Source organism: Rutilus rutilus (assembly GCF_951802725.1).
Source record: "Rutilus rutilus genome assembly, chromosome: 1".
NCBI lineage: Eukaryota > Metazoa > Chordata > Actinopteri > Cypriniformes > Leuciscidae > Rutilus > Rutilus rutilus.
Window position 1 is genome coordinate 23,179,484 of NC_140209.1, and position 26,910 is coordinate 23,206,393.

The 26,910-nt window shown below is 37.9% G+C and overlaps 2 protein-coding genes across 2 annotated transcripts; one reads left to right on the forward strand and one right to left on the reverse strand.

Annotated features, from left to right (window-relative positions):
• The first annotated feature begins 2,213 nt into the window (after positions 1 to 2,213).
• Positions 2,214 to 10,773, forward strand: LOC311303698 (uncharacterized protein). The gene is made up of 2 exons (XM_084430300.1): positions 2,214 to 2,339; positions 9,313 to 10,773. Exons 1-2 carry the CDS (start codon positions 2,282 to 2,284, stop codon positions 10,404 to 10,406), a joined length of 1,152 nt encoding a protein of 383 aa, XP_084286426.1. The 5' UTR covers positions 2,214 to 2,281; the 3' UTR covers positions 10,407 to 10,773.
• A 14,598-nt stretch (positions 10,774 to 25,371) lies between these two features.
• On the reverse strand, positions 25,372 to 26,682 carry LOC311298652 (uncharacterized protein; the record flags this gene model as incomplete). The annotated part of the gene is made up of 1 exon (XM_084421755.1): positions 25,372 to 26,682. A coding segment is annotated over one exon (1,152 nt), but the record flags the coding sequence as incomplete, so codon positions are not given.
• Between the last annotated feature and the right edge of the window lie 228 nt (positions 26,683 to 26,910).

The window sequence follows — 26,910 nt, forward strand, 5'->3', positions numbered from 1 at the left end:
CTCTAAAAAATAACTGAGAAAAATTAGAAATGGTCTTCAGATGCCATGTCTGTGACTTATATAACAAAATCTAGTGTTAATTCGATCTCAAACAGATTCATTAAAATAAGTTATTAGTCCACCACGTGCGAGACGTCATAACGTGGTTGAATGATACTTTGCGACATACGGTTTCGGGAAACAGTCGTGACTCGCTATTTGATATCTCCAACGATGCATCGTACTATGGTAGTTAAGCAGCGAGCTATATAGTTGTACAGGAAACGCACCCCTGGGTTGTTTCCATAATTCTTCCTAGAATCTTATAGGATTTATTTTTCTTTCCTATATTTAACTCTACACTCATGTATAATACTAAAAAAATAATCTATAATAATAAAAAAAATAATGTTTTTTGAGCAATTGGTCATTGATCCTGGCCAGGGAGGGATCAATGATCAATCTGCCCCTTTCACGTTGGGCGTCATGTTTTACGATGCATAATTTTAAACACCTTTATCCTTATTTTAATTATTCTCAGGTTTGGTAAAGTAAGTATTCAAATCTGTCCTAAATAATAAGCATTTGAATTTCCTTACTTAAAATATTTAGATCACAGAAGACTTCTCCGTGGTCAGTTCAGCTCAATCTATTGTAAAATAGAGACTTATGGCAGGCGAGCTTCTTAATTTCTATTATATATATATATATATATATATATATATAGGCTATATATATATATATATATATATATTATTTTTTTTTTATTAAATACAGATGAACTAGTTTACATAAAAGGTACTAATATATAAAATAAAAATAAAAGTAAATCAAAACCAAATAATTTACAAGCTTTTATCTTCATGAGGCGCAATGGCAAGGCATCAAACACCAAAGAGGCCGTCCTTAGTGAATCAGCGTCTGACTGGACATGTCATTCCAGCTCTTTTTAAAGTCCATCAACTTCTTGACATATTCAGGAATCCCCTCCTGGAAACCCCCTAGGACCTGGTTATTTAAAGCCTTTGCCTCTTCGTCCTCCTTCTTCTGGACCTTTTCTTCATTGCTGTATCTTCTGTGTCTCGTCCGCAACACATAGACGGTAATGATTGCATTTTTCTTCTTTCTTTGGCAAAGCTCTTTCTAATACATTTTCAATTTCTCTCTACTCTGCCATATGCCTAATAAATGCTTACAGCATTCAGTGTGGTATGTTTTCTTTATAAACCATTTTCTCAATAAATGATTTTACAGGTGTCTTACAGTATATAACACTTTCTTAATAAATTGTTTAACAACAACTTGTGGTACCTTTCTTTATAAAACCACTTTTTAATACAGTTACAATTACAATTGTGGTTTACTATGACACATAAGTATATACCAAAAGGCTTAATTTGAATAGAATAATTGCATATTTCACAACAAGATATAAATGTGAATACAATTTGATACTGGAAACATTAAATACTATTTCGGGGTGCTCTTTATTTTTTAAAGGTTTTGGTATCATTGTCAATTTCTGCACACACAAAACATGTTAATGATGATCTAATTTATTGCAATGAACAGTTAGTATAAAATCAGAGATTTATTTGGACATATGCAGCTGTAGGTATTTGTTGGTTACAAATATTACTTTTATGTTTCTTACAGTTGTTTACTACTTTTTGGATATTCACCCTCCTTTTAATAAATAAACACAATAATGTTAGAATTAGAAATAATAATGTGTGAATTTGCATCAATTGTTTTACGATAGAAAGATCAATTATTAAATGTGTCAATTAGCATAATATGGATAAAAGACAAAAAGGTTAAATGTTCAAACACTGTATTTAAGGATCATAGTGCAGCCCAAAAATACTAATACGTCACCAATACGTTTTTAATCATTTAAATTAACTTTAACACTTAATCTTTTATACATTTTATTCAGGTATATATTTAATACAGGTCAGAATAACTAGGTTTCTTAATTTTGACACTAATATATCTGTTAAGATAACATTATTTAACCTATGTTTTGACATTTTTAGCAAAAGATATTTTAAACATTAAAATAGACAGTCAGACATTTGGTCTTTGACCCTATAAAACCAAACTTAGTTACTGATATATTTTTGATTTTGGCAGATCATCTCCTCCAACCAATCTGCAGTTCAGTCAGTGAAGCTCCGCCCACAGCAGTCACATGGTCAGTAAAGCTCCTCCCACTGCAGTGAAGTGAAGACCAGAAGCAAAGCATCAGGAAGAGCTGAAATCTGCAAAGACTGAGTTTATTAAAGAGGACAGTGAGAACATGAGTGATCCAGAACCCTGCAGAATGAAACACACTGAAGATCCTGAAGAACAAAGAGGTTGGTGTTTATTCTTCATTCAATTATGATTCTGAAGAACATTCATGTTAGAAACATTCAAGCTCTTTATCACTTTTGATATGCAGTTAAACTATCAAAAAGGAACTGCATTTACAGCAAATGTAGTCAAGTCAAACCAAGTGTAATTTTACCTCTGGTTTATGGTTCACATTTTTTTGCAACCATGTTGGAATATACCAAATGTTTTATGAATTATGAATTCCAAAAAACAAATGAATTACCCAAATGTTGGATATTTCTCAGTAAATCGTATCTATGATGTATTTACAGCGTAACTTTCTGTAATTATAGTGTACCTTTAAAGTCCTTACGTGTAAGTATAAGGGAACAATGTGTACATTTTTGGGAATAAAGGAGGAACAACCAGGAGAATTGACTAATTATTTATACTGTAAGTATTTTAGAACTTTTTAGAATCTAAAGCGATACCGATAATTATAAATATATATATAAGTTAGCCTGTGTGTTATTTATCAGTGGAGACAGTTTTCAACATTTTTCATCCAGCCCTTCCAGTTGCATAGTTCGCCGGTGCTAGGCTAGCACGAGTCAACGGCAACTGCTAGCCTGCCATTAAAAAAAGTTTATCCACTCCACAGTACACCAAAATAAAATAAATTATAACGCCAGACTATCGATGTAAATGTCTGTTGAGAGAATAATGTTAGAAATCAAACTACTCTTGCATCTCAATGATCGCATTACATTTAACTAGTTTCTCAGCAGCGGCGGAATTTTACTTTGCTCCGGTTAGTACTGCGCCGAAAAGTAAACACAGAACAGAAGCGCACTACAGTCGGGACTTCAAGCTAGCTAGTAGGCCTAGTAGTTCCGTTTGAACCACAACACAAGTTTCACCAATTAGGCCTGTTGTAGCCTACATCTGCAGGAGGCTCGTATCTGAAGCAGAGTTCAATCCGTTCATGAACGTTCATTGCGTCTGTCACGTGACAAATGAACGAAAGACTCGGAAAGTAATTATTTATGTTCCCTGTAAATTATTTTTGACTGCATTATAATGATTTCTTAATTCAGAATATGATAAAGACTCCGTAGGTGGATGTGTCTGATGCGTAGGGAATTTGGCTGTTAAAAGTATAACATTTAAAGCCCCTGAACATTAATGAACGAAATGACTCGAAAAAAGATTGGTTAATTTTAATGAACGAGATCGAACAAACGAGTGAGTAAAATGATCCGAACTTCCCAACACTCACAGGGTGCTATTCAAGTGACAGTCTGTTCCTGGTGTCAGTCTTGTTTAGGCCAATAACTGAAAAGGTTCGCTCAGCATCCGCATTTGACTGTGGCAGACTCAACACAATCTGGGCAACCTTTGATCATCACACAAAATGGGGGAAAAAGTTTTTGCACTTTAAAAAAAGCACAAATGTTTTTCACAATTTGAATCACATTTCCTGCATTTACATACCTTTAGGGACTATGGTGATACAAAATCCAGGAAATAATTAAGTTGATTATAATGATAAACTCTGCCAAAAGAATATAGTAGGCTACTAAACAATGTATAAGAAAAATATGTCTTACTTTCTTTATTGTTTAATAGGGGCCAATTGCCGAGACTTGAGAGAATCATTTTATAAAGTCAAAAATGTTCACCATTAATGTTTTGTGTGCAAATAAAATTTAAATAATGTGAGACTCAATTTCCACTGTAATGTAGAAACAACATAAAGACAGTATATTTTAAACAATTGTTTTTTGAATGAAGGCCAGTATCACTGTAGCTACTGATGTCTCCATGAAAATGATTTTTTACTTTTGAAAATTATAACAACTTTTAATATAAGTGAACTTTCCTCACATAAACCCAAAACTAAATGTAATATTTACATGTGCCCTTCCTGTCTAACAGGTATGAAATATACAGAAATTGAATTAGGTTATCAAACAGTCCGCACTGCATAAATTATAAATTCAATATAGATGAATCCTTATTAAAGCTGCAAGCGTTCTTTAGTCAAGAGCAGTTAGTTGTATTCCCTGTTCCCTTTGTTCTTTGGTTAACATTACTGACAGACAGAATTAGTGGCTGCTGTCACTTTAAAATCTGCTGCTGATAGGCTCTCACGCATCTCATTTTCTCATTTACTCTTGTTCATTTAAAGGTAGGGTAGGTAATCCTTTTTCTAAAAAAAAAACATTCCAAATTTGTTTAAACTATCTTTATATACCAATACATAATTAAAATGTAAGTACTCTGAAAAAGAAAATATAAAAATCGAGTGACTGTAGACCTTTTAATCTGCAATAAACACAGCTCATTATTTCCATTCACTCCCACCCCCTCCCTTCTGAGCTCCTTCCAAAGCCACGCCCCCAAAACACATGAACGCGCGACGCCAAACGCTCAGGCTCAGCTGGAAGACGCATTTATTACCTGAGACGAGTGGAGAGGAAGGAGCGCAGTACATACAGTGACATCATGTCAGAATCACATGTAATAAAATACCTAACTTTATCACTATGAATATAAACAAATAAGATTTCTTTTAGTACTCACTATCAAGCTAGCATATCGATACTGGTAAAGTTTCATTCGGTAACGAGCTATATTTATAAGGCAAAACTAAAAACAGGTTGCATTGATACACGTTTTTCCATTACCATCAGTTACACTGTGATGAAGGTGAATTTCGTGTAAGATTCATAACATATACGGTGTTTTGCATGTAAGAGTTTCCATGATGAAAACATTGTTGACTCTAATGAAGACTAACGTACACTCCGAGTCCGGAGACAAGTACCGCATCGTCGGTTCGAGGACAGGTCCGGGGTTGAGGGCGAAGCAGAGGAGGTCGTTCAAGAGTGCGGGCAGGGTCCGAGGAAGTAGTTTTTGCCTTGTTTGCCTTCGCTGACTGCATATGCAGGTGCTTTGAGCTGAATATTTCCGGGAACGGTGACATGTGATGAGTGCACGCAGGGCAGCGCCAAGCGGCAACCTCCCCGTCTCTCTCTTGAAACCAACACGGAAGTGAGTTAAACTGCAATTCGTTGACTGGCCGCTTGAGGCTGTTGTCAGAAGTGAGTCAAATCTGTATCTCCCCCATGTTAAAATGCCAAATTTTACAGCAGAAAAAAACGTGTTTAAAGCCTGGTGTCTGTATGTGGATTTGGTCTATACAGCTAATTTTGCCCTTCATAACAACTGTGAGGGGGTGAATTATTTTATAACTCGTCCGTTTAGTTGATTAATATTTAAATTTAAGGGTGTGGCCAAGCCACTTGAGTGACAGATGGATTGCCGCTGTCAGTGCTAGCCGTCACTTCACCTCAGCAATGTTAGCTGCTGAACTTGCCATCTCTGCAGTGTTTGTGCTTTTTTTCGGGATTATTATTTCATACAATTTAATACTTGGGTAACGTTACAAAGCCCACGTCTTTGGATTCCGTCGTTATCGTTCGAGAGAACAACCAGCGCTGTATTTCAGTTGTTTTCCTCTGTGAACATGCACTAATGGATGTCTGACAATTTCGTTGCTTTTTGGGGTTTTCAAATTTAAAACGTCAATAAATGCTCGTTCGTTCTGCTCCCATGGAACAGATGGATTATTATGCTTATGTAAGTTACCGTCAGATGAAATCATGCGGGCGTCGGCGCTTTCTCCGTCCGTGAATGAACGCGGATTTTCTAGCGCATTTACTTGCACTTCAAAGGCAATATATCTATGGTTTAACGGTTAAACCATAACCCATTTGAGAGACGGCCAACATCAGAATTTAAAATGGACTGAATAAGCTCTCTACGAACTTGAGCGATGCCGCGCTGACGGACCATGAAAGAGTGACGGACATGTATGCACATAAATCACTGTCACACAAAAACACTCTCGAAGTAATACACAGTCTCACTTGTAGCCATGTCTTTTAACTATTATAATATTTCGAAGGGCAAAAATAGGAACGTTTAATTGGCTTTACATCATCAGCTAACTCGATCACGTCGAGCTAGGTGATTTCAGATAGCCAGGCTCCTCAGCCCCACTCACGCCCCGCCTGTTTGTCTATTTTCTGTTATCCGGGAGTGACGCAAGGCCAAGATGGCGACGGCCGGCTCCGCCCACTTTAGGCTTCAAAAATGCTCTTCAGAAACCTACGGGTGACGTCACGGACACTACGTCCATATTTTTTTACAGTCTATGGGCAGCGCGCGCAGTGGGGCTCGGGCACGAGACATGAAGGCATCTGATTGGTTCTTTACATTCGCACCGAATGGCAGTGATTGGTCAGAGTTTTTACTGTTCTGCAGCTGCTACAGAGGTCTGATTTTTTTCATTCCTTTTTCTGAACACATAATGTATTGACTACTCTCAGGATGGAAGGACCATTTCACCCAGTATAAAAAAAAGTGTTTCTGAACAGGATTACCTACCCTACCTTTAAGACTGCTTATTGTTATGAGGATACTCGTCAAAACTGACATTTTGGCATGTGTTATTGTTCGTTCAAGCGCGAAAGAGAACTGCCCAGCAAAACTGATTCTGACACGCTTGATACTGGCGCGAGTCTTTCTGTGCGTTGTGTATGCGTCAGGACATTCACAGACAGCGCGATACCTGCTCATTATAACTTTCAGTGAGGTATTTTTAGTGTGTGCAAGCGACGTTCCTGGATGCGGCTGCGCGCATTGTGTGTCCTGCTCGGTCCTGCTCCTCTTTGGCGATTGACGGCGTGCGGTTAAAAAAACATAACAAACTAATTTGAAAGTGGTGGGGGGAGACGAACGGGATTTCGAAAAGAGGGGGGGACATGTCCCCCCTGTCCACATAGGAAATTACGCCCGTGAGTGAAACGCACACCATTTTATTATCTGCTTACCTTGATTGTCATCCGAACGTGCATCAGTGGCTCCGACTCCGAACCTATGCTCTGAACTCTCTCTGAACTTCTCACAACTGACGTATCAGGTGCAAGGTTTTCAGCGAATCAACGATCAGAGAATACTGCAGTGAGATAACGTTGTAGGCAGATGTTACAGCTGTGGGCCTTAAACTCCTCTCCTGTCATGAATACGCTGTGGTCTAGTCATCAACAGAAAATTAACAGATTGAGAGGGGAGAAAAATGGATTTTGGCGTGACATTTCTTGCGTGAGAGCGTGAGATTGATGCTGAAAAGCGTGAGTGTCACGCCAGATGCGTGAGAGTTGGCAACCCTGACATTATTCTCTCAACAGACATCGATAGCCTGGCGTTATAATTTATTTTATTTTGGTGTACTGTGGAGTGGGTAAAACTGTTTTAATGGCAGGCTAGCAGATACCGTTGACTCGTGCTAGCCTAGCACCGGCGAACTATGCAACTGGAAGGACTGGGTGACAATTTTTGAAAACTGTCTCCACTGATAAATGACACCCAGGCCAACTTGGAAATAAGGTCCGATGTCCAAAATACTGAACCACAAGCCGCGGTCAGTCTAGACTTTCAGTATGTGAGTTTCTATGGACACTTTAAACTTGAACTACAACACACAGAAAATCACCTGATCTTGGGATTGAATGGAAGTCAGTGGAACAAAAACAGTCTAGTGTGACCGGCCCTCAGGTATTAAAGTCTTTAGTAAAATAAATACAGAAGCATGGAATTCATTTATTATGTTTTAGGTTTCAGGGATAATTTATAAAAATGCATCAAAATGATCATAATATTTAATAGCAGTTGTCTATTACATTACTTATATCCAAAGAGTATAGAAGCCCAAGAGGCGAAACTCTGTTGTGTTATGGGTAACAGTCTGTAGATGGCGCTGCGGAGGCGAATCCGCCATTATGGACTGAAAGCTGCTGGAATCGTTAGCGCCAGTCAATGGCAAAATCCATTTTAGTATGTGTTAATAGTTCATGTGTGCACTGCTAGATTGCACATCTTTTTTGTACCTTTCCGCCTGTAATAGGACATTCATAGTTTTTTTTTTTCTTGCCATTGAAACGTTCACTGTGTAAAATATTAACTGTCTTTAGAAATGTTCATTTATAAAAAAAAAATTCCAAATCATATATATGGTGATGTTTACTAATTTCAAAATCAACATTTGAATAAATATCTTATTACTTATATCTAATTACTGTGTATCTGCCTATAGACAAGCGAACATATATTATTTCATGAATTTCTGTTAGTCATATAACAAGGAAAATGCATAATAGAACATAAATATTGATAGATTAAAGTTTTGCAGTAATTTTATAATTGTATCTTTGCAAACCGTAAGTGGTAGGCTAATGAAGCCGGTGGGGGACATACCCTTACTAAAAAGTACTAAGGAATCTTATAGTATTTTGGGACAAAATAAATGTTTTTTATTATTATTGTTTTCATATTTATAGTATTTTGGGACAAAATATTATAGGAATCTTATAGGAATACTATAGTAATTTGGGACATACTACATAAGTACGATAAGACTACTATAGCAGCTTAAAAATATTATAGAGAGGCTATACAGAACACCACAGAAGTATGTTATGTTCTGTAATACCTCTATAATATCCTAGAGCCGCTATAGTATTTCTATAGTAGTCTTATAGTACTTCTATAGTAATATTTTGTCCCAAAATACTATTTTCCTAACCAACACATATACGTATATTTTCTGTCATTTAACGTCATTTAACGTCGGTCATCCTCATTAATGTATTTTAAATTGTTTTCATATTTAGATATGACGGCCAGAAAAAATTAAGCTATGTTAAGTTTTTGTTATTTTAAGTTTTTCAGTGCCATTGACTCCCTTTATTTTTCGGCGTTTTCCTTCAGTTTTCAGTCCATAATGGCGGCCGCGCCGTCAAGTCATGGGGGCAACTGTTGCTATGGGGCGTTCTATTGAGTTTCGCCTCTTGGGCTTCTATACTCTTTGTTATATCCTCACTTCATATTCCTCTCTTAGAATTATTTTGATGTACTGAAAATGAAAATTAATTTCTTTCATCTCAGACCTGATGGAAGAGAGCGAGGAGAGTGAGGAACTGAGTGAAGTGGAGGAGGAACATCATGTCAAACCTGGAGAAAAACCTTTGAGTCGCTCAAAGACTAAACAGACATTTTTAAAGAAAAGAAGAGCCAAGAAATCTTTCACCTGCACTCAGTGTGGAAAGAGCTTAACAAGCAAACATAGACTTGAGTGTCACTTTAGAGTTCATACTGGAGAGAAGCCATTCTCATGTGATCAGTGTGAGAAGAGGTTTCCATACAGAGAAAGTCTTAAGCTTCACATGAGGATTCACACTGGAGAGAAGCCGTTCACGTGTGATCAATGCGGGACGAGTTTCACATTCAAACATAATCTTAAACTTCACATGATGATCCACACTGGAGAGAAGCCGTTCACATGTGATCAATGCGGGATGAGCTTCACACAAAAAAAACAATTAACGATTCACATGAGGATCCACACTGGAGAAAAGCCGCATGCATGCGATCAGTGCGGGAAGAGTTTCAGAGGTTCAGCACACCTTAAGAGTCACATGAGAGTTCATACCGGAGAGAAGCCGCATGCATGTGATCAGTGTGGGAAGACTTTCACACAATCAGCACACCTTAAGAGTCACATGATGATCCACACCGGAGAGAAAGAGAAGCCGTTCACATGTGATCAATGCGACAAAACATTTTGTAGGGCATCAGCCCTGAAGACACACCTGACAGTTCATATGAAGGAGAAGCCGCATTCATGTTCTGTGTGTGGAAAAAGATTTTCACAACTGTGCAGTTTAAAAGTACATCAGAAAAGACACACTGGTGTGAGAGAGTACATGTGCTTTGAGTGTGAGAAGACTTTTATTACAGCGGGCTGTTTAAAAAAACACCAGAGGATTCACACTGGAGAAAAACCTTACAAGTGTTCACACTGTGACAAGAGATTCAGTCAGTCTGCAAGTCTGAAAAGACACGAGAGGATCCACAGCAGAGAGAAGCACACGTGTGATCAGTGTGGAAGGAGTTTTGCTTTCAAACACTACCTGGAGAAACACATGAAGATCCATACAGTGGAGAAACCACTTAGGCTGCGTTTACACTGCAAGTCATAATGTACAGATCAGATGTTTTGACCGAATCTCTTTTTCTTTCTTTTTTTTGCCCACCTTTTTACATTCACTATATTTGTAATTCACAAAATTTGCAATAAGGTTTAATTTGTTAACATTAGTTGAAATATTAACTCACAATGAACAATATATTTCTTACATAATTGTATCTTTGGTAAAGTTAGTTAATACAAATACAGTTTTGTTTATTGTTTAATACACAGTTTTTCATTTATCATCAGTATTTCAGGGAGTTTTACTGTCCTCTAGCGGAAAACACAAACACACACTTCATTCATTCTTTTTATGACTCTTGATTCATCTTTCTTTTTTTTTCTGACAGAAATATCAAAGTGAATAAAGTGTATTGAACAAACACTCTTATGATTGTAGCCATGTTTCTCTAAGCTTCTCTGGGTTTTTATTTAAAAAAAAAATGCAGTAGATGTGTTCAGCTTGAGCTCATGCGAGTCATGTAATAATGTCTTGTTTTACAGTGGTAAATTTGACACCCTTACCTTATTTTTTAGTATTCTCCAGTTAGTTGAATCTGACCTAAATTATAAGCGCTTTAACATACATACAATTGGACAGAAGATTTCTCTGTGGTCTGTTCTGGCTGAAGGACTTAAAATCAATGCCTGGGAGGCAGACTTTGTTATAAAATAAAGTCAGTTTATTGATTATAAAGTCTTTGACAAATGCTTTTCATCTTTTAAGAACAACGTAGTGTCGTCAGCCCACTGTGTCGTCACTATCCCGATGACGTGGCCACTTGATCGAGTCTTCCCTTACTATGGCAAGCCGTTTTAGCATTAAATACCCCTGGCTGTACTAGACTAGTCAAAATTTCAATTCCAGATACAGTATCTATTCTACAGTTTGGACTAGTCGTAATTGGAAATAAGAAATCTGCAATGTCATTTTGATCATATCCTCCCATTGTCACAGTGTCTGGTTTGTGTTCCCTGGGTAACCACTAGAGGTCCTCTTCCCCCACGGTGTCTTTCACTCATAACTACATTTCCCATCATCCTGTTCTGTCACTCATTGATCATTGCACTCAGCTGTTTCCCGTCTCCTTGTTAGTATATGTGTGTATATATACCCTGTTCTGTTTAGTCATTGTCATGGAGTCCTTGTTTAATGTCACTACACTTCTGGAAGTCTTTTTTTTTTTTTTTTTACTTGACTTGTTTGGATTTTGACCCTTGCCTGGACTGGATTGTGAGTACGGATTACTCTATTAAATACTGCAATTGGATCTTAACACTTTGTGTGCGTGTCGTGACACCCATTGACTTCATCTGAAAATATTTCCAGTTATCTTCAAATGAGTTTTGACTAGTAGAAAATTGTATTTAAAGATATCTATAATTGATTTTGTAATAGTCATAATCCTAATTAGAGATATCTCAAGTTACATTTTTAATAGGGATACTGTAATTAATTTAGTTACACTACGAATGCTTGATTCTGATTGGTTGACGAAAGTAGTTCCAGGCAGGTTTTGACCACATCACAGTTCCACATCACTTCGCCAAATGATTTCAGTTGTTTAAAATGTCTTCACAGACTACAGATTTGAAACCCACAATGACTCTGGCATAAATATGGTGAAAAATAGGATAAAAACGACCATTTATTTCCACATTTGTTGCCACAAAATTACGTTTTATGTATTATGCATGTATTAGTTATTATGGAAAAGAACATCTCATTCTAGTGTGCTCTCTTCTACTCAAATGCATAAACATTCAGTACGGACACACTCATGTGTTGTCAGCGCTGCTCTGACGATTTTATCAGTAAAATATCTTAGCAACTTAAAAAGCCATTTCTCACTAGCGAGGTGAAGATAAACATCTTTACCAGACATCCTAACAGACAACTAAATGCAGAAACAGCTTTTGATATTGAATGTTATAATACTTAAAATAAACAAAATGACATACTGATTAAAGGAACACTCCACCGTTTTTTTCGGGCTAATTCACCATCTTTCCTACATTAGGTGGGCGAACACATTTTTGTCTCAGTGCATGTATTGCTTTAGCTTGGCAGGGTCGCCGCTAGCTTAGCTTAGCAAAATGAATGGAATCCTTTTGTTGCCAGCTAGCATGTGCTATGCCTTCGTCACGGAAATGTATGGGAAGCCAAACACACCGAAAGTGGGACAAAACGGTGCGGTGTTATAGAGCATGCACTGCTCTGACATGTAATCTGCATGGCTCAATGGACCGTGACTGACTCAACGGCTCTGTAACACCGCACCGTTTGTCCCACTTTTGGTGTGTTTGGCTTCCTATAGAAATGCGTTTTACTAGGAGCATCCATTCCAGCTGTAGCGGGGACAGTTGAGTGGGCGTGGTTTTAGCGCAGCCAGCGGACACGCCTCCAGTGTTTGAGAGCAGTATTTTTTGAGTACTGCAAATTTTTTCAAGATTTTGATAGCCCAGACTGTACCAGGCACAGAAATGATTAGTTTACCTCTCGGGTCTTTGGGTCTGAGTCGTTTGATCATCACGTCGACATCATCAACGAAGAGTCAACCGAAGACTCGAGAGGTGAACGGTCCGTGTACTTTTAGATAATTTAATTTCCTGTTTGGAATGGAATAACGAGAAATGAAAACCAGCTCGTTTATTCTGTTTTTAGCGCAATTTTCCACCGGACAAATTTCTGTTCTGTGCGTCTGTGCGCACCAATCTTGCACTTCTATCTTCTCCTCAACCAGACCACCTAGAGACTTCGGGTTTTCGGCATTATGTTAAGGAAGGTCTAATCTCGGGAACGCACAAAAAAAATCCAGGAAAAGATTTACTATCTCTTAGTGTTGTGATCCCATGAGGTGAGAAAATTGCGCTAAAACACTCACTGAGTTTTTATTACTTGTTTTTATTTTAGTTTAAAAAACGAAAAATGAGATTTTGGCTGTTTTTCTTTTGTGGTTACAAATCGTTTTTTGGGTTCGACATATATCATTTGCACACGTGGGCGGCGCTGACACGCCCCTTTCATTTGATTGGTCAAAACGCTCCGCCTTCAGTAAGCTACGAGCTTTTCTCTCCGCCAGGCAGAATAAGAGTCAGTACGAATGCGGCACTGCCAAATGCACTTTAATAAAATAATGTCTGAAACCACCACTCACTGTTAACTACACACGTATAACTTAGTATTAAAGGAGAACTCCAGTCAATTTTAACATTGAGCTCATTTTTTTGTAAATTTGGAGTGCTGTCAGTACAGAGAACAATGACAAAAATCGGTGTTGCCTACACCGTGTTATCCTCTTTTTAAAATTTGCACCCTGTTGACTTCAATGGGGCAATATATAAACCTGCTTTTAGCCTCTTAACATCCTTGATGTGTGTGATTCCTTTAGAGTGAACGTGGTGAATCTGACTGCAGTAGATGTGAAAGATATGAATAAAAATGATGTTATTTCATCCAGGGTTCATACCTGCATTTACAGTGCTATGCATAAGTTTAGACACCCATACTAAAGTTGACTAAAAAGAGGAATAAAAAATCATCTTTTGGAAACTGAACTTAATGCCTTAATTAAAAAAATTAGGAAAAATCCAACCTTTAAGGACACCAATTTTCTTTGTGAATGAATAATGCATCGTAAATAAATAAATGTTCTTCCTTAAAATACAGGGTGCATAAGTTTGGACACCCCTATGTTAAATTCCCATAGAGGCAGGCAGATTTTTATTTTTAAGTATTTAATTTTAGGATACTATGCATCCTGATAAAGTTTCCTTGGCCTCTGGAATTAAAATAGCCCCACATCATCACATAGCCTTCACCATACCTAGAGATTGGCATGGTTTTATTTCAGTTAGCCTAATAGCTAGTTTGATTTGCATTGAGAGATGATCTTATGGAAAATACCCCATGCCAATCTCTAGGTATGGTGAAGGCTATGTGATGATGTGAGGCTATTTTAATTCCAAAGGCCAAGGGAACTTTATCAGGATGCATAGTATCCTAAACAAAAAATAAAATAAAAAATACTTAAAAATAAAAATCTGCCTGCCTCTATGGGAATTTAACATAGGGGTGTCCAAACTTATGCACCCTGTATTTTAAGGAAGAACATTTATTTATTTACGATACATTATTCATTCACAAAGAAAATTGGTGTCCTTAAAGGTTGGATTTTTTTAATTAAGGCATTAAGTTCAATTTCCAAAAGATGATTTTTTATTCCTCTTTTTAGTCAACTTTAGCATGGGTGTCTAAACTTATGCATAGCACTGTACATCCTGTTTTTGGTCGAAGTCCACAGTAGCCGATTGTCGAGTTCACACGCATAGGTTTAGTTACCTATCACGCGCGTGAACTCGACAATCGATTACTGTGGACTTCGACCGGCTAAAGAGGCTAAAAGCAGGTTTAAAACTTGCCCCATTGAAGTCAACAGGGTGCAAATTTTAAAAAGAGGATAACACGGTGTAGGCAACACCGATTTTTGTCGTTGTTCTCTGTATTGACAGCACTCCAAATTTACAAAAAAAAAAAAATCTCCTTTAACCCATAAAATGGTTATACAATTTCTACAATATATTTTATTCATGGAGCACTCACTCACCGCAGACATTCACTCTCTCGGCTGGCGCAAATCTAAATGACCCTACCGGAACCAGTTCATCATTCTACCAGATCTGGGCGGCGAGTGCGATTAAAGGGGCCATACATGAAAATAGATGTAGCAAGTGGAAGAACATATTTGACCCGTTACATGCGCATGTGCAGTCAACATGCAATGAACAAATCGTTCATGATCGAGCCATCACTATTCACAATGACAAAACATCTATAAACTAACATAATTACACAAAAATTACACGCCGTTTCTCTTTATTCCAGCTGCTCTCTTTCTGCTGGTTGTGTAAAGCTGTGGTGAGATGGAGACAGTAATCATTTTGTAAAAACTGTGTTTTGTTTAAAGGGCTGGTATAATGCCCTTTTCACAAGATGTAAAATAAGTCTCTGATGTCCCCAGAGTGTGTATGTGAAGTTTTAGCTCAAAATACCCCACATACATTTTTATATAACATGTTAAAATAGTCACTTTTTGAGGGTGAGCAAAAACACCCTGTTTTTGTGTCTGTCCCTTTAAATGTGAATGAGCTGCTGCTCCCGGCACAGAGGGCGGAGTTTCAAGAGCTCATGTCCTTTTAACTCACACACGTGCACTGAAAATGTAAAAAACGTTTAGCCTTTTATGTCTTTTCGGGGCGCTTCTGAAAAAAATCACTTTAATTTAGTAAACAGTTGATTTCTAATTTTAATTATGACTCCATTAATAATTTAATCTGACTCCAAATTTAAGTGACTCTTTGTTTTTACTGATTTTCTCTCTTAACAGCTGATCAAAAGATGAATTGTGATTTTAATTTAGATCTTTTATTATTCTTGACATTCCATACTTTCAATTATTAATACATTATGGACCCAATGCCGCATAGAGATCACGTCGGCCAGATCGTGTTTCTCACGGACACAAACTTGTTAATTCTGATTTTAGTCAGAGGATGTAGGGTTTGCTAATACCTCTAAAGTCGGTTGCCTGCTCACTCTAACAGAAAAGTGTAGTTTATTTTAGCCATTTCCATACAACTTGCTAAACCAGTGATAAACTGAAATCAAAATGTCTTCAGATGACATGCCTACTGCTCCGCTCATACATGCGCCTTTAGTTTGACCCACCTTAACTAAGATCTGCGGTAGCACCAGCCTCCTTAATATATTAAAATAATGATTTCAGAATACTTCAGAATAAATCAAGATGTAACATTTATTTTGCCAGGCAAGGTTAAGCATCAATTAAAAGAATTAAACAGAATACACAATACATAACTGATCAGCATAAAATACAAACATAATTCAAAATGCAATATCAAAAATAGTTTAAAAGAGTCAGCATACCTGGCAATAGAGAGACACAGCAACAGTGTGGGAAGTTCTGTTTACAGATGCTTCCTTGAGTGGTTTGCCAATCCCCTTTAAATACCCAAGTGGAACAAAAGAACAATAAACATCTAGCAGCCAAATATTTATTCAGCTTTTGCTGGACCCTTTCTCGTGCCCCAAGTGGTCACGTCTGAGTTTGGGGGATAAAGATAAATGTTATCAACGATCTTTATTGGGGCATCTCCCACAACAGAAGAACAGGCATTGTTTTCTTTGTTCTGACTGTTCTGCTGCTGCGGGAATGAAACTTCTTCACCATTCGCACCAGAAGTATTTATTTTGACCTCTCATAAAACAACTGGACACAGTGTGTGTGTTTTGCATGACTGAATGAGAACTGGAGGGGAGAAGATAGTGTGAGGAGTCAGGAACTCAGCATGGGGGGAAGAGACGAGATTGGAGAAGTTGTGTTGTGCTCTCTGTCCCATAGATCTCTTCTTCAGATTAGTGAGTTTAATTGTTTTATTGCAGGTTCAAATTCTTGAATTCAGTCTTAGTAGAAGTCCATCCTTACAAGAGACTCAAGAAGTGACAACATGTAAAAGCAACAGGACATTTCTGAATGGTTAGTTGATGAGTTTAGGTAGCTTATATGTTTTCTTCTTGAGCATATTCTTTCATGATAATCTATAAATCGTGTTCAGGGAGCGGGGTTTATGTAAATTTTAGAGTTGGTGATGTCACTCTTCGATGAGGAATGTCGTGTAGTTTCTACCAGCCGTTTGTTGTAGTCCTTAAAAAGCATTTTTTTTTAAAAGCAAATATCTCTCTTTGCTTTGAAGCGTTTATTTGTTTATACTCAAACAGCAACATTACGCACTAACTAAAGTTTGAAAAGTGAAATCACCTTTTCAAATTCCTGTAAAATTTGCCTTAAAACGCCTAAAAAAGGCATACCTTAAATAATCACATTATGAAATAAATGTTTTTCTCCAAAACACATTGGCCACAATTATTGGGACCCTTTTATTAAATACCTTTTTGCAATCTCCTTTTGCCAAGATACCAGCTCTGAGTCTTCTCCTATTATGCCTGATGAGTTTGGAGAACACCTGACAAGAGATCAGAGATCATTCCTCCATACAGAATCTCTCCAGATCCTTCAGATTCCCAGATCCATGTTGGTGCTTCTTCGCTTCAGTTCACTCCACTCATCAGGTCAGGGAACTGGGACGGTCATGGCAGAAGCTTCATTTTGTGCTCCGTAACTATTTTTTTAGTTGATTTTTATGTTTGTTTTGGATCGCTGTCCTGATTGAAGATCCAACCACGGCCCATTATAAGATTTCTAGCAGAGGCAGTCAGGTTTTGATTTTTTATCTGTTGATATTTGATAGAATCCACCATGCCATGTATCTGAATAAGAATTCTAGGACCTCTAGCAGAAAAATATGCCCACAACATTAAAGATCCAATGGTATATTAAATTGTACACACAGGGTACTTTTTAACCTTGTGTGCACCAAACCCATCTAGCGTGTTTGCGGCCAAAAAGCTCTTTTTTTAGTTTCATCTGACCACAGAAGCCTGTGCCGTTTGAAGTCCAGTCGTGTCTGACCACTGAATATGCTGGAGTTTGTTTTTGGAAGAGCGAGGAGCATTTTTCTTGAAACCCTCCCAAACAACATGTGGTGATGATTTTTTATTTATATATAGCCTATATATATATATATATATATATGCTTTCTGACCCCAAGACTCAAGTAATCTCTGCAATTCTCCATCTGTGATCCTTGAAGAGTCTTTTGCCACTCAGACCATCCTCCTCACCGTCCATTAAGACAATATAAACACACGTCCTCTTCCAGATTTGTAACATCTTTAGCTGATTGGAAGTTCTTAATTATTGCCCTGATGGTCAAATTGGGGATTTTCAATTCTTTAGCTATTTTCTTACAGCCACTTTCTATTTTGTGATGCTCAACTGTAAGGGGGGTACAATTGTCAGACCCAGGACCAGATATGAGAAGACCAGGAGTCGTGAAGTTCAATCAAATAAGTAACATTTTACTGAAGAATAGTTTGCAGTTAAATTGGTAGAGCCAGCGTCAAGGTCTCACAAGGAGGTTGCAAGCTAACTCTACCTTACACAAAAATCTTACACCAATTATACCTTTTCCAAGGACATGCATTACATAAACATTTACTTCTGATTGGCTAAGAGAACATAAAGTCTAAACAATAATCCACAGCAGATAGATAAGTGGGTATATCGCCGTTATTCAGAACAATTGTCGCCCAACTCCCAGATTTAAGTCCGCGGTGACCTCTCCGGGTCTGAGAATGGTGTCTTTGAGTCCATAAGTTGTACATCACAGAGTTCAGAACCTGCAAGGAACGTCAAACACACACACACAATACTAACGAACAACAGTCCTCTTTAAGGCTGAAGGCCTGAGCTGATTATCAGAAGAGCAGCACACCATAACAGACTGATAACACATTTCACTCCTTAGGAAAGCAGGAACGACAATAAGCCCTTTTACTCCCTAGAGAAATACACATGAGGAAGTTCACTTAACAAACATCAGGTAAAATTATGCATACACTGACCTTCAGACTTATACAAGCCAACTAAGACAGATATAAAGATGCAGATATATAGATATAGTGACCCTCGAACTTATACAAGTCACCCCAAAACAGATATATGATATCCCAAGAGAGTTATCATCAAAAGGCCCCTTGCGTGTGAGCACAACCCAAGGGCACTCGTTGGAATGCACCTAAAAGAAAATGATTAAACACTTACAGAGACTATATGGATACACGGATATACTTGATTATTGAATTTTTAATGAGAATAAAGTAATCATTTAAAAGGATATATATTTAAATTGAAGAGACAAGGGATTCTGACCCCAACCCTTCAGCTCAACAATCATTTGCTGCACATCAGAACTGTATTATTTGGTTTTACACATTGTGATGGACGATTAAGGGAATTTGGCCTTTGTGTTTCCTCATATTTAAACTCATGTGAAACAAGAAGTCATAGCTGGACAATTTCATGTTCCTAGTCACCCTGGTGAGCTAAAAAAAAGGTAAATATTAATGGGAATATACTTCAGAGATATTTTACTCATAAAAGATTCTAGGGGTACCAATAATTGTGTCCAACGTGTTTATTTCACGTTTATTTCACAATGTGATTTCCCCTCCACTTCAATTCTTTTAATTTAATGAAAGGTTATATTTTTTGCAGATTTTTTAAATGAAAGATCAAAAGGATAAACGATGCAGATTTATTTTTTACAGCCATTTTTGATCATATTTACCAGGGGTACCATTAAGCACAACTGTGTTTATATATATATAAACACTGATTGTTTTTCTTTAAGATGGGGCTCCTCATATGGTTTTCTGCTTATTAACTCCCAGTCTTCATCCAGTTCAATGTCAGATGATTGTCTGTGATATAAAAAACAAGAAAGAAAGAATTTGCAAAACATTTACATCTTTTATGTATTCTACTATTTTATACATGCTCACTCATGTCATCTCACAGGCATGTAAACAGAAACACACGCACACTTAAGGCGAGACACTAAAGGTGAATAGGGTAAACATTTAACTTACAGATATCACCATGAAACTTTAGGAGAAAAAAAAAATGTATTGCAAGTTTTCTGTAATTTTATGTTTAAAAAATGCTAATCAGGCTACATCTAATTAAATATGTGCTAATTTGCATATATTTTGAAGTGACAAATCTGACCATTGAAAAAAACAAGGTTAAAAATTATTGTTGCATTTTGTTGATATATTCAATGAAAAAAAACATTACCAGAGGGGATTATGAATAGCCTATCTAATTTTGTTACCCTGTAAATCAGATTCCCACCCTATTTTTAATAATAACAATAATAATTCATTACATTTATATAGCGTTTTTCTGGATACTCAAAGCGTAAAGCATAAAGATTAAGCATATGTAGGCATAACATGTCATATAAATCAGGCCAAGAATGATATATCAACAAATCCTTCTTCACAAACCTTCACAATATAGTTAGGAATACGACTGTAAAGTCTGGTGTATGTAGGTGCTACAGAATGAATGAATGAATGAATGAATTAAGTTTTATTATTGTGTCATGCGTATAATTACGACCAGCCCGCATGGACTTACATTAATAAGCATAAGTAAGAATAGGTAAGAGGATTAATATACAAGATAGATATACAAAATAGACAGATCCAGAGTACATCGAATACATTGCTCCCCCCAAAATAGTAATAGAATTAATAATAATAATAATAATAATAATAATAATAATAATAATAATAATAATACATATGTATTTAGATACATGCATGTATGCAATCATATACACATGTATTCTCGTTTATTCACATAACCTCCCATATAAACCCATAATCCTACACAGAACAAAATTAAATCTAATTAAATAAACTGGCTTGCCTTCTTTTCCAGGCCTTTGAAACAAAGTTTGCAAACTTATCATACACTGTAAAAAATTTGTAACACTCCCAAATCAAAAATTTCAATTGACCGATAACATCTAAATTTTTCAATTGGCCCAAGTGAAAATCTGTACATTTAATTTTAGAATTTACAGAATTTCACTTGGGCCAATTGAAAAATTTAGATGTTATCGGTCAATTGAAATTTTTGATTTGGGAGTGTTACAATTTTTTTACAGTGCAGTTAAACAAGCATAATAATTTTTTAAGAGAGAAGGAAATTAATAGTGGAATAAAGTCGTTATTTTTGTTTGTTTTTGAACACAAAAAGTATTCTCGTCGCTTGATATACTTAATATTGAACCACTGTAGTCACTTGGACTATATTAACAATCTCTTTAATAACTTCATGGGCCAGCAAGTTTGGGCCACCTAGCAGCCTATGGAGAAGTGATCCAGCACTCAGATTTCATCAAAAATATCTTAATTTGTGTTCCGAAGATGAACGAAGGTATTACGTGGTTGGAACAACATGAGGGTGAGTAATTACTGACAGCATTTTGGGTGAACTAACCCTTTAACAATGTATTTATATTTAGAGATAGAGATAATTACGTCCTTTTGTTTTGCTGCTGCGTCGACCAAAGCATTGGCGAGCTCGCGCGCATGCTGCGGTCAAAAATAGTTCAACTTTTGCCGCTGTGCTCAGTGACGATTACCCACGCAGCCAATAAAAACGGGGCATCCAAACAAGCACAGAAATCAAAATGAAAACTCCGCCTACTTTTGCTCAGACCAGCGTAGCGCTAATCGCTCTGTATCTGAAGGGCTACATTTTATTTCTCCATTTAATAAACAAACTATTCAGTCAGATAGGTATTTGTTGTGAAAGAAATACAGTTACAAATTCAAGCATTTTCAAGCATTTTATCCCAAATTTAAGCACTTTTCAAACCTTGAAAACACAACATCAAAATTCAAGCATTTTCAAGGATTTCAAGCACCCATACGAACCCTGTATAACGTGTTAATCAAAACATAACGTATTAAATATACTGGAGACATGCATCAACTTTTTAGTTTTGTCGACTGTATAGCAGCCTAAGGTTTCAGCAGTTCTAACAGGCCTACTGCAACAGTTTCTCAAATCACCAGTACAGAACTGAGAACTGTTTCTTTCGGACACGTTCGAAACGGAGAACTGATGAGCTGGAGATACTGCGCATGCGTGATAGTGTCACGGGGTGATAAGCGGCTGGGCGGAACCTTTTTCTTTGAGAACATGTTTTCCCCGGGGAGTGCTTCCGTGTGACACTAGGACGGTTCCGGTTTCCTATGTGAGTAATGGCGGCTAAGGAGGCTTGATGAGGAAAACTCGCGGCAGGTTCGAGAGGAGAGGATATAGAACGGTGATTGGGACACGCATTGCAGGAGAGGATTATAAAAGCTATTCTGGCGGCAAGAGAAGGGAAGAGAAAGAGGTGAGAGGGAGACAGATGTTAGATTAGGTTTCGGCTGGAGGTGAATGCAAGACTCACTCAAGGGGAAACATTGCGGACTGCGGGAAACTTTGAGTGCTCTCTGGATTGAGACTCGGGCTCGCTGCTAGTGCTGGCTTTGTGATTGTTCGTGGTGATCTACTTCTTACACAGCCCCCGTCTTACTAGTCCATCGAGGAAGAGATTCTCAGCCTGGACTTCGGGTGCATGCCTTGTTTCACCGTGAGTCTTGTGATTTACAGTGTCTGTTGTTGGAGTGAACACGTGTGAAATATTGAAGTGCTGTGGAAAATGCATGAGTGTTGGATTGGTGTTTTTGCTTTCCACTCGTAGTCTCAGTAGATAGACTCTCTGACTCCGGGGCGCTGAGCTTTGTTATAACTCGAACTTGAAGTGTGTCTGTGAAGAGAAATACCCCCCCATCATCTGAAGTCTGAGTCCTCCCACTGAAGAGGAACCGCTGTGGAATTGTTCATCATGCATTTAAAGTAAGCCCTTGTGTAATTATTCGTTGTACACTGTCTGAGTTCTCATTGAAGAGGAATTGTTGTGTGATTATTCACTGTTCACTGTCTGAGTTCTCATTGGAGAGGAATTGTTGTGTGATTGCTGATCTCTTATTGTTTGAGCTCCTGGATGATCCCTCGCCGTATACTGCCTGTATTCTTACCGAAGAGGAGCTGCTGTGTAACCACTTACCTCTCTTTGTCTGTACAAAGCCCCCGTGAGATTACTCACCGTTTACTGCTTGAATTCTCACTGAAGAGGAACCACTGTGCAACTACTTACCTCTCATCGTTGAAGTAAACCTCTGTGATTATTCCCCGTCTATTGCTGGAGTTCTCACCGAAGACGAACTGCTGTGTAATTGCTTGTTTCACCTCCTCTGAACAAAGTTCTTGTGCGATTACTCACCGTCTACGGTTCGAGCTCTCACTGAAGAGGAACTGTGGTGTACGTACTTACCTTTCCGCATCTGAAGCAAGCTCCTGTGTGATCATTCACCATTCGCTGCCTGAGTTCTCCCTGAAGAGGAACTGCTGTGTAATTACTTACCTTTCATCATCTGAGCCCTCTCCGAAGCCAAAGGCTTATGTGATCACTCATTGTCCACAGACAGGGCCTCCACCGAAGAAGCGATTCACCTGCTGATTTTAAGAGATCTATTTTAACTCAATAAAAATAAACTTGTAAATTTCATTCTTGTTGTCTAGCCTGGTTGTGTTCTGCGGTTGGCTCCTCGAGGTGGTATGTCAGTTAGGGGTGGTGCCCCCGGCCTGTGACAATAGCACCGTCTCTGAACCATAGACAGGGAGGTTGCCGCTTGCTCTGAACCGAACTTTCTTTCGGCCAACTGCATGCTGTGCTGATACATGAGCACGGGTGAACCCAGGACTAAATGAGGGGCCGAATTCGGCGAAATGTAGGCCTACGTTTATTTAATAACAAATAAAATTGATGACCAGTTTATATCTTTAAGACATGTAAAACATCCACGTTTGATCATCGCCTGTAGGGTTCATTTGCAAAACGTAAATGTAAGAAACTTATCCAAGATGATGATGATTAATATTATTTAACTGAAGTTATGATTACAAATGCCTTTATTTGAACGTATTTTTATCCGCCGGGATGATAGAATTGACGTCATTACGTGAGGACGTAAAAGACCGGTGTTTTGAACCGGTTCATTGAAACGAACTGTCCGAAAGAACCGGTTCGTGGAAAAGAACTGGACTACCCATCTCTAGAGCGAACGGTGATGTCATAGGCCGCCAACAATACGATCGAAGACGCGCCAAATAATGTTTACGACAAAACATCAACATAATCGCACAAAAATTATATATATATTCCAGCTGCTCTCCTTCTGCTGGTTGTGTAAAGTGTGTTGTTTCTTAACCCCTCCGGAGCCGTGTGGAGAACTTTTATCATGGATAGATGCACTTTTATGGACAGAACAGAAACTGCAATTCACTCCCATTATAAAGCTTGGAAGAGCAATGCAGATTTGAAAATCATGCTTCCCCCCAGTATTGTTGAATCACAGAAGCTACACCAGTTACTTTTGCCAAGAGATTTATTATGTAAACATGTGTCATGTCAGACAGAGAGAAACAGGCATTTAATAATAAGGCTACAGGTGAGTAGGTCTTCATTCCAGGTTTCTCTATTCCCCATTTCTCTATCTTCTCAACCCATCATGCCAGCTGTAAATGGTTCTGGGTTTCTCCTTCCTTACCCCTCATCTCAGTGTTTCTCCTTCCTCTCACCCCCTCATGCCTTTATGTTTCTCTGAGGTGGCACAGTAAGATTGAGCTTATATACATCACAGAGAGACTTACAACTTTGTTGTAAGGTTGCAAAACATTTTGCTTATGAATGTATACCTAATGCATGGTACTATCCACACTAAGAAACTATTTCTTCAGTGTATACATCAGTGGTGTATACAGTTGTAATATACAAATGGTACATTTGCATGAGTTGAAACATTAATTCTTCTTGCAAAGATCAAGCCAACTATACAAATTTGAAGTATCATCATTGTAACATCTCTGCTAAGTGAACATTGCATACCTCTAAGCAAAATATAACTCTACCAGCTCCCTGCTCAGCACACATGCACAAACATAGTCTGACTTCACAAAAAACATTATGAAATTATAAAGAAAATGAATAAAGAAAAATAATACTAAAAAATAACATTAAACAGTAAAGTTTTAGTCTTCAAACTCCGATTGTATTCGTCTGAAAGAAGAATGTCATATACACCCAGGATGACTTGAGGGTGAGTAAATCACTAATTACAATTTTTGGGTGAACTATCCCCTTTAAAATGCTTTCTCAATGGATCTCCCTGCACTGTGTAGTAATGTTGTTGCGTGATTTTATTTATTTTTAACGTGGTTTCGTGTGATGTTTCTCGTATGCGGCAGAAATGGCAGCTCTTGCACCGGCAAGAAGAAAAGTCACAAAATGTGACCATTTACTCTCAGTCATGAGCGCCACCTGCTGCCAGAGAGCGAATATATATATATATATATATATTTCTTTTTTTTTTTTTGCATTGGTCTGAACTGACAAATTAAATATCAATCAATGAGCAAAGTGTCCTGTGCTCACCACACACCGGCTATAGGTGGAGAGGAGAGATTTGGCTATAGGGAGATGTGTGGCTAACTTACACAGAAGAGACTTTGTTGCTCAGCAACTTACTGTGATCTCAGACTGTGATGATGTGGTTTCTCCACTGCATGGATCTTCATGTGTATCTTCAGGTGAGTTTTAAAAGAGAAACGTGTTCCACACTGATCACACATGTGCAGCTTCTCTCTTCTGTGGATCCTCCTCTCATGTGTTTTCAGAGTTGATGACTGACTGAATCTCTTGTCACAGTGTGAACACATGTAAGGTTTTTCTCCAGTGTGAATCCTCTGGTGCAGTTTTAAACAGTTCGCTGTAGTAAAAGTCTTCTCACACTCAAAGCACATGTACTCTCTCACATCAGTATGAACTTTCTCATGTCTATGTAAATATAGCAGCAGTGAAAAACTCTTTCCACACACAGAACATGAATGTGGCTTCTCCTTCGTATGAACTGCCAGGTGTGTCTTCAGGTGTGTTGCCCTGCGAAATGTTTTGCCGCATTGATCACATGTGAACGGCTTCTCTCCGGTGTGGATCATCATGTGTTTCTTAAGAGAACCTTTGTCTGTGAAACTGTTTCCACATTGATGGCATACATGCGGCTTCTCTCCAGTGTGGATCCTCATGTGTAGTTTCAGGTCACCTTTATGAGCAAAACTCTTTCCACACTGATCACACGTGTGCGGCTTCTCTCCAGTGTGGATCCTCTCATGTGCTTTCAGACTTACAGACTGACTGAATGTCTTGTCACAGTGTGAACACTTGTAAGGTTTTTCTCCAGTGTGAATCCTCTGGTGTTTTTTTAAACAGTTTGCTGTAATAAAAGTCTTCTCACACTCAAAGCACATGTACTCTCTCACACCAGTATGAATTTTCTCATGTGTTTGTAAACTTCGCAGCCATGAAAAACTCTTCCCACACACAGAACATGAATATGGCTTCTCCTTCGTATGAACTGTCAGGTGTGTCTTCAGGTCTGTTGCCCTACGAAACGATTTTCCGCATTGATCACATGTGAACGGCTTCTCTCCGGTGTGGATCATCATGTGTCTTTTAAGATGTGATGATCGTGTGAAGCTCGTACCACACTGATCACATGAGAACGGCTTCTCTCCAGTATGAATTCTCATGTGAATCTTAAGATGTTGTTTGCCTGTTAAACTCTTCCCACACTGAGTGCAGGTGAAAGATTTCTTGGCTCTTCTTTTCTTTGATAGTGTCTGTTTAGTCTTTGAGCGACTCAAAGGTTTTTCTCCAGGTTTGACGTGATGTTCCTCCTCCTCTTCACTCAGTTCTTCACTCTCCTCCTTCACTTCACTCAGTTCTTCACTCTCCTCGCTCTCTTCCATCAGGTCTGACATGAAAGAAAAAATCATTAGATTAAATTTTCAGTACATTGAAATAATTCAAAGTGAGCACTGATGTAATAGTAGAAAGTAGACAAC

Excerpts from the sequence above, each read along its gene's own strand:
- LOC311303698 (XM_084430300.1), top strand. The coding sequence starts at position 2,282 with ATGAGTGATCCAGAACCCTGCAGAATGAAACACACTGAAGATCCTGAA. Across the intron at positions 2,340-9,312 it reads AGATCCTGAAGAACAAAGAG|ACCTGATGGAAGAGAGCGAG; the intron begins GTTGGTGTTTAT and ends CTTTCATCTCAG.